The sequence below is a fragment of the Camellia sinensis genome, unplaced genomic scaffold (assembly GCF_055761805.1).
Source record: "Camellia sinensis isolate YWXY unplaced genomic scaffold, ASM5576180v1 Unanchor6, whole genome shotgun sequence".
Taxonomy (NCBI): Eukaryota; Viridiplantae; Streptophyta; class Magnoliopsida; order Ericales; family Theaceae; genus Camellia; species Camellia sinensis.
Window position 1 is genome coordinate 7,637,351 of NW_028129474.1, and position 9,206 is coordinate 7,646,556.

At 35.7% G+C, this 9,206-nt stretch overlaps 1 protein-coding gene across 1 annotated transcript; it reads right to left on the reverse strand.

Annotated features, from left to right (window-relative positions):
• Window positions 1–4,487: 4,487 nt before the first annotated feature.
• Window positions 4,488–7,978, reverse strand: LOC145818228 (two pore calcium channel protein 1B-like). Its single transcript, XM_082912859.1, has 5 exons — window positions 7,877–7,978; window positions 6,544–6,712; window positions 6,179–6,243; window positions 5,865–5,955; window positions 4,488–5,225 (listed from the first exon to the last, which is right to left on the reverse strand). The coding sequence occupies exons 1-5, from the start codon at window positions 7,921–7,923 to the stop codon at window positions 5,190–5,192; spliced, it is 408 nt and encodes a 135-aa protein (XP_082768985.1). The 5' UTR covers window positions 7,924–7,978; the 3' UTR covers window positions 4,488–5,189.
• Window positions 7,979–9,206: the final 1,228 nt, after the last annotated feature.

The window sequence follows — 9,206 nt, forward strand, 5'->3', positions numbered from 1 at the left end:
GAAACAACATAATTACATATCTGCCATAATGCAAGAGGGTCCAAATAAGTGTTCGAGTATTCAAGCCCTAATGCTTGAGGAATGGCAAATAACCACCATAATTACATATCTGCCATCATGCAAGTGGGTCCGAATAAGTGTCCGAGTGTTTAAGCCCTAATGCATGAGAAATGGCAAGTAAACACCGTATTACATATCTGCCATCATGCAAGAGGGTCCGAATAAGTGTCCGAGTATTTAATCCCTAATGCATGAGAAATGGCAAATGAACACCATAATTACATATCTGCCATCATGCAAGAGGGTCCGAAAAAGTGTATGAGTGTTTAAACCCTAATGCATGAGAAATGGCAAATAAACACCATAATTACATATCTACCATCATGCTTGAGGTTTCGAATAAGTGTCCGAGTGTTTAAGCCCTAATGCATGAGAAATGGCAAGCAAACAACATAATTACATATCTGTCATCATGCAAGAGGGTCCAAATAAGTGTCCGAGTGTTTAAGCCCTAATGCGTGGGAAATGGCAAGTAAACACCATAATTACACATCTGCCATCATGCTAGAGGGTCGGAATAAGTGTCCGAGTGTTTAAACCCTAATGCGTGAGAAATGGCAAGTAAACACCATAATTGCATATATGTCATCATGCAAGAGGGTCCGAATTAGTGTCCGAGTGTTTAATCCCTAATGCATGAGAAACGGCAAATAAACACCATAATTACATATCTGCCATCATGTAAGAGGGTCCGAATAAGTGTCCGAATGTTTAGGCCCTAATGCATGAGAAATGGCAAGTAAACATTATAATTACATATCTGCCATCAAGCAAGAGGGTCTGAATAAGTGTCCGAGTGTTTAAACCCTAATGCATGAGAAATGGAAAATAAACACCATAATTACATATTTGCCATCATGCAAGAGGGTCCGAATAAGTGTCCAAGTGTTTTAACCCTAATGCACGGGAAATGGCAAGTAAACTCCATAATTACATATCTGCCATCATGCTAGTGTGTTGGAATAAGAGTCCGAGTGTTTAAACCCTAATGCATGAGAAATGACAAGTAAACACCATAATTACATATCTACCATCATGCAAGAGGGTCCGAATGAGTGTCCGAGTGTTTAAGACCTAACGCATGAGAAATGGCAACCAAACAACATAATTACATATCTGGCATAATGCAAGAGGGTCCAAGTAAGTGTCCGAGTATTCAAACCCTAATGCTTGAGGAATGGCAAATAGACACCATAATTACATATCTGCCATCATGCAAGAGGGTCCAAATAAGTGTCCGAGTGTTTAAACCCTAATGCATGGGAAATGGCAAGTAAACACCATAATTACATATCTGTCATCATGCTAGAGGGTTGGAATAAGTGTCTGAGTGTTTAAACCGTAATGCAGGAGAAATGGCAAGTAAACCCCATAATTACATATCTACCATCATGCAAGAGGGTCCGAATGAGTGTCCGAGTGTTTAAGCCCTAATGCATGAGAAATGGAAAGGAAACAACATAATTACATATCTGCCATAATGCAAGAGGGTCCAAATAAGTGTCCGAGTATTCAAGCCCTAATGCTTGAGGAATGGCAAATAACCACCATAATTACATATCTGCCATCATGCAAGTGGGTCCGAATAAGTGTCCGAGTGTTTAAGCCCTAATGCATGAGAAATGGCAAGTAAACACCGTATTACATATCTGCCATCATGTAAGAGGGTCCGAATAAGTGTCCGAGTATTTAATCCCTAATGCATGAGAAATGGCAAATGAACACCATAATTACATATCTGCCATCATGCAAGAGGGTCCGAAAAATTGTCTGAGTGTTTAAACCCTAATGCATGAGAAATGGCAAATAAACACCATAATTACATATCTACCATCATGCTTGAGGTTTCGAATAAGTGTCCGAGTGTTTAAGCCCTAATGCATGAGAAATGGCAAGTAAACACCATAATTACACATCTGCCATCATGCTAGAGGGTCGGAATAAGTGTCCGAGTGTTTAAACCCTAATGCATGAGAAATGGCAAGTAAACACCATAATTGCATATATGTCATCATGCAAGAGGGTCCGAATTAGTGTCCGAGTGTTTAATCCCTAATGCATGAGAAACGGCAAATAAACACCATAATTACATATCTGCCATCATGTAAGAGGGTCCGAATAAGTGTCCGAATGTTTTGGCCCTAATGCATGAGAAATGGCAAGTAAACATCATAATTACATATCTGCCATCAAGCAAGAGGGTCTGAATAAGTGTCCGAGTGTTTAAACCCTAATGCATGAGAAATGGACAATAAACACCATAATTACATATCTGCCATCATGCAAGAGGGTCCGAATAAGTGTCCAAGTGTTTTAACCCTAATGCATGAGAAATGGCTAGTAAACAACATAATTACATATCTGCCATCATGCAAGAGGGTCGGAATCAGTGTCCGAATGTTTAAACCCTAATGCATGAGAAATGGCAAATAAACACCATAATTACATATCTACCATCATGCAAGAGGGTCCGAATAAGTGTTCGAGTGTTTAAGCCCTAATGCATGAGAAATGGCAAGCAAACAACATAATTACATATCTGCCATCATGCAAGAGGGTCCAAATAAGTGTCCGAGTGTTTAAACCCTAATGCATGAGAAATGGCAAGCAAACAACATAATTACATATCTGCCATCATGCAAGAGGGTCGAAATAAGTGTCCGAGTGTTTAAACCCTAATGCATGAGAAATGGCAAGTAAACACCATAATTACATATTTGCCAACATGCTAGAGGGTCGGAATAAGTGTCCGAATGTTTAAACCCTAATGGATGAGAAATGGCAAACAAATACCGTAATTACATATATGCCATCATGCAAGAGGGTCCGAATAAGTGTACGAGTGTTTAAGGCCTAAGCACTGCTGGAAATTAGGCTTTTAGCGGCGTTTAAAAAACGCCGCTATAAGTATCAAAAACGTCGCTAATTCTTTTTGTGACGTTTAGTACCAAACGTCGACGACGCGGCCGTCGCTATAACTTTATGGCGTTTGGGAAACGTCGCTGTATTAGTATAGGCGGCGTTTTTAAAAACACCGCCAAATGTCCTGCCCTAACAATACTGTGACGTCACTATGGTTTTAGCGATGCTTTTAAAACGCCTTCATAGGTTTTTTTAATTTTAAAAATTCCAACCGTTATAGTGACATTTTAAAAACGCCATCTTATCTTTCTTTTTTTTTTTTGGTTTTGAAATTGTGCTAATTTTATGTGATTAAACTAAAAGAACACCAATAATAAAACTTAATAACACAAATATGAAATAATAATTCCCATTCAAATAACAAATATAGCATTAATTCACTTTCCCGTTCAATTTAATATAACATTAATTTTCCCAGAAAATAACATATTCAAAAATTGAATTCACAATTCTCAATCAAAAAATTACTACCTTATATACAAAGCCACAAAATAACATTACCCTCCTCTCTCTCTCACCACTCCCCCATTTAATACAAAAAATAAGAAATGAACCAAAACACCCACTGTCAGATCCGTGGAAAAAAAGAAAAAATAAGATAAATAAAAAATTGAAGGATTTTAACACAAAAAATCCTGAAAAAATTGTTGGCCCTTTGGCAACTAATTCAGAAGTTGTGGTTGGATCCGATGAAAATTTGGTAAACAACTTCTTCACTTGCTCAACAAGGCCCTCATGCTTCACAGCTATAGAAGCAACAATTACCTAGAATAGTAGCTCCAGGTAGAACACCCAATGTTCAGGACTTCAAGAAAGTAAATTGACGGCATTGAATAATTGATAGATGAATGAAGGTGAAGCGAACATGTTAACAACTAAATAGAACTAGCAATAAATTATAAACAGACAAGATGCTCATACCTTTATGACACCACCTACCATTCTGGATGTGTGTGTCGATATATACTTTTGAAGATGATCTTTGGTGATTGTGCTGACATTTAAAGTCAGTCATGTCAAGGTGCTATAAACTGTACCAAGTGAACTCACTATTATCTATTAAATTAACATCATCTCTAGAATACTGTTTTTTTTTTTTCCTTCAAAACAAGAGATTGGTGATATGGAGGCCGGAACCTTTGATCTTCTGAAGATTCATATGAAATCATTAATCAAGGAAAATAAGAAGCTTAATTCGCCTTGTGAGCTCCACAATCATGTCATACATATTTGAATGAAAGCAGTGTAAACACGTGTAGGGAAGAGAAGTACCCAGCCAACAATGTTGAAGCCCTTCTCAATAAATGCTGCATCAGTGGGTCACTTTCCACTCACTACTTCATGAACCAGAACCTCAAAACTATAAACATCAGTCTTTTCTATTGCTCTACCGCTTTGCATTCATTTTGCCAGTGAAGTAATACACTCAATTCAGAATAGACTACTCTGAATGCTTATACCAAAATCACAGTAGCTATACTACAGCGTTACAAAATAGAAAAAACTTGGGCCGGTGCTCCACATGCCTGCTGCTTCTCAAGTTCAATTGAAAGTCAAAAACTGAAACAACAGATTTTATCATACGGGGTAACATTGTTCAATATCTTAAACCCAGAAGGCACCCACATTATTCTTTTCTTTCTCAAAATCGTAACTAATGCATCTTCCTGACAACTTTGATGCATACCATTAAAAAAAAAAAGTGAATTTAAAGAAGCAGCAAAATTTGAAAATTTATTGATATCAAGTCAGGATATCCAGTTAGGACCTCGTATGGTTGAATTTTGGTTTTATTTGAGTCCTATTTTATCCTCATGTCATCTAGTTTGCTTTCCCAATTTTATTATGTAATTAGGCAGGGTAACCTCAAACCCACCTATCAGACTGCCGCACATCAGTCTTAGTGAAACCAACATCAAGAGTAGTATTCCCCACTAACAATCTCAATAATAAAGTTTTGAGCATTTGAGTGTCAGCTGTAATTTAAATTGCCTTACCTGGAGCCAGATACCCAAATGTTCCAGCTACAATAGTCGTAATCCGAGATTCCTCATCTTCTAATAATTTGGCTAATCCAAAGTCAGATACTCAAGCCTCAAAATTCCCATCAAGCAAAATGTTACTTGACTTTATGTCACGATATATAATTCGTGGGGAACAATCATGGTGCAAGTATGCCAGCCCTTTTGCAGCTCCCATGATGCTATTTAGTCGTGTATCCCAGTCCAGCTGCTCAGATCTCTCTGCACATACCAGCAGAACAAAACAATGTTTTCCATATATTCAAGTAGCACATTTACAGACTGCAGTTGGCAATATTGTGAAGAGAAAGGCCATAGGTGGTGAAAGTTGCGCATCTCAAAATCAAAATATACCATGCATTCCACTAGGCATCACATGAATTAAACAGCATCAAATGAATCCATAACAATTTTTTGGCCAATTTGGTATCCAAATAAAACTGAGAGCTTCGGATTTTTGTAATATCATTTGTTGGCATATCTGGAATATTGTAAGATATTTGCTGATACATCATGATAACTTGTTAAAGGTATCAAATAATTGCACATCTTCATTCAAAGCTACAGAAAATGAATTATAATATAATTGTTAACACGAAATAAAGAAGTTCCATTCAAATCCATCTAAAGAACCACCTGATGAGATGAGCAGAAAAGATTTTTACCACACCTTTCTTATGATGAGATGGGTAGGATTTCCAGCCCAACACAGTCAAAGCAAGTCAAGCTGTCAAAAGGAGTCTACTCAATTTTTAGTCAAAGACAAGTGAACTGCAAAGACAAGTTGACATATTCTTCAGTCATGCACAGAGCAGTATGAATGAAGAGAAGATATAGATGATCGTGACAGATTAGTGTTACCTGCATCCAGGCTTGCCAGTTTCCCATTATTAGTAAATTGAAAAGTGTCACCATTCCATTTGGGTAGTCATTGAAATTGAAAAGTAGGTAGCTTCCTCTGTCAAGAAAACTGAGTCACAAAACTAAAATTTAACTCATACACAACACCTTAGAAAGTGCAATGAACAGGAAAATAACAATGTCAGCTCTTGGAGATGTAGGTCTTTGGTAAATGTAGGTAAATCATTAATATTCTATCAAAAACAACTATGGATTGAATAACGCATGTCCCAGAAGGTGTATTAAAATACTCTTAACTTAATGGCATAGGATACTCATTATCAGAAAGATCTGTTCCTTCTAATTTTGGGTTTCCAGCATTGACTAGACCACCAAATATCTGCAAGCAAAAGAAGACACATGAAAGACAAATTATGTTAAATTTTATACTGCAGACAAAGACAATCAGTCAACTGAAAAGAAATAAAATTGAAGACCACATGAAAGCTTTTGACATGACTTGGAATTCAAATTAGGTGAATAAGGAGTTCCATGTTTTGTTCTGAAAGTAAAAGATGTCAGAAATGTTAAGCATAACTAAACAGAAATTTAGGACGACAAAGGCCACATGAAAAATTGTCTCTTCACACAAAAGCCAAGAGAACAAAACGGAAGCAGGTGAAGATAGAACCTGTTTTACCTGTAAACCAAGAGAGCAATAAATGCATAGAATGCAAAATATGATGCCCATAAATGGCATCAAACTTGGTATGAGGGTAAAAAATGTGGCAACAAAGGCACGGTACCGCTGGACTTGCATCAAGAGCCTAATTAATCGTAACATTCTAGCAAGAAGAAGATAACGGATCCTGTAATTGAGGAGAGCCAATTAAATATACATCATGGAATTTAAAGAAATGATTGTGAGGCTAATCACTCTATGCGACAGCTAGTACTAAACAAACTATTTTCCAGACATGAGTATGAATCAAGAAATAGAACTATATGATATGCCGTGGCTATTTTTCATGACATACCTCAGGTTTTCAATAAGGTTCATGCAAGTGGCTCATGATCCATTTTATTTATTTATTTATATTGGGTATGTGTCTAGGGTCATTAAATTGTATGAGATGTTCTGCATAAAAGTGATGAGCACAATTTTTATGCATCTGGAGATGCAGGTTAACCAGCTTTGGATGTTTATCTATTATTTTCTTATGCAATACAACTGTACAAGTATAGAGGTGAAATTCGAACTACAAAAGCAAAATGTAGATGTGGATTCTATCTCTCACTAACTTCCTCTTGATTGCAAACGGACACACTTGAACTAATAAACTCATGTAAATTAAATTACCGAAAGTAAACCGGAGTTAGCATGGAAAAGAGGATACTTGTAAACTGAGTATAGCATCCAGAATAGATTCATCAGACATATTTGCAGGTCAAGATCACCAAGCTTATAGTTCCCCACCATCTAAATTCTTCAGGGGGTTATGTTAGAAGAAAACTTGTATCCTTGAGATTCCAACTCAAAGTATTAATATACAAATAAAGTATACATAAAACATGAGTTATTTACTGCAACAATGGTGCTATCAAGGATGTCAATATTTTTTCATTCCAATGAGCTGCTTCAAAAGCATTAGTGTTTGGAGAGGCAATCTTATCAGTATTTTAAATAAATGGTCATTCTATTAGTAAAGGTTGGCATAGTGGAGGTTACAAAGAAAATTTCCGCCTTAACTTGCACAAAGTGTCTGTCCTCATGCTTTATTTAAACCTGTGTTTTAACCACTTAAGAACCAAAGCTTTAATCACTGTACCCTCTTTAATGGTTACATACTAGTATATCTTGTAAGCTGCAAAAGTATGACAGTAGTTAATTTATTTGTGTACTTCAGATATAGTATACATACCTGGGCCTTGCCCATATTAATGTATTACATTTTGACCTCAAAAACATTATTATGTTTTTTTAAACAAATCGGAAAATTTTAAAGGTATTTTGCAAGCAAGCAATAACTTACATTAGATTTGGACCAGGCCAGATCCAAGACATCACTAGTGTGGCCATGAAATTCTTGCAGTGGCAACTCCTCAATCTAATGAATTTTTTCCACCAACTCCTCAATGACAGGAAGTGAAAAACCAAACATTTTTAAATATAAACATAATTAATTAACGATTTTTAAAAGTAAGTTTCTTACATTCATTCAGAATATAAACATACATAAAAATAAAAAAAAAATAAAAAATTTAATTCAAGGAAACAAAGTTTAAAGCAAGTGTAAATAAAAACCACCTTACCGATTCTACTTTGCTAATGATAAGTTGGCACGTTAGACTATTCGGATTATAATAGATAGAATACAGACACTAATGACATTAAGGAGTCACAAAAATTGGATGCCCCTCTATTTGAGCCAAAATAGGAATTTGAGTTCACCAAAATACGAATACCTGTGAAATACATGCAAAAAACACAATTAAACACCTGTTTTAACAAGATTTTAGCTTCCAAAAAGTAAATTTTATTTCTTCTCTCCCACACACCTGGAGAGGGGCTTTGGGGAAGGAAGAAAGAGAAGAAAAGAAAAAGACAGTAGAATAATTACCTAGATAGATAGAATAGACAATAGAATAATTGATTAGTGTGTGTACACCTAGCATTCATATATTGCTTTTCTATTTTGTGCACGAGATTTCAAGCAATTATATTGTCCAGCCCCTGAAACCACCCAAACATAAAGTTTAATAAAAATAAATTTATCATATAATATTGATTAGTGTGTGTTTATCAAGTGTATGCAAATTTAAAATATGGTCTTACAAAGTCTATGTTAACTGCGCATGCTTGTAAAAAATTATAACTTAACACTTAGATTATCAGCATTGAAAAAACTATTGTACGGGGAACAATTTCATATTTCACTGCTTGATAAAGAACCGGCCAACCTCATTACACATTGTTTTGATTGTGGGTTAAAAGGAACAGAAGCAGGCTCATAATTTCTCTTATTCTCTACACTAAATCATTTACCTTGTTAGTAGGCTAAATCATTTAACATGAAGCAGAATCTATCACTCTTGGACCAATAATTCAAAATTTGTTCAATTACACAAGCTTCATGAAAAGAGGATTTTGAAATCACATACAAAACCATGGTAATATAAAGACACGTCAATATTAAAAAAAGAAAAAAAAATTATATATGCATATATAGGTTTGATTCTCAAGTTGATTAGGTTTAAATAAGGTCTAAATTAAGAAACAACTCAATCCTATCGGTTTGACAAATTGAAGATCCGGAACCAAACCAATGGACTAAAAAAACCAAATCAAGCTAACCCAAAGAG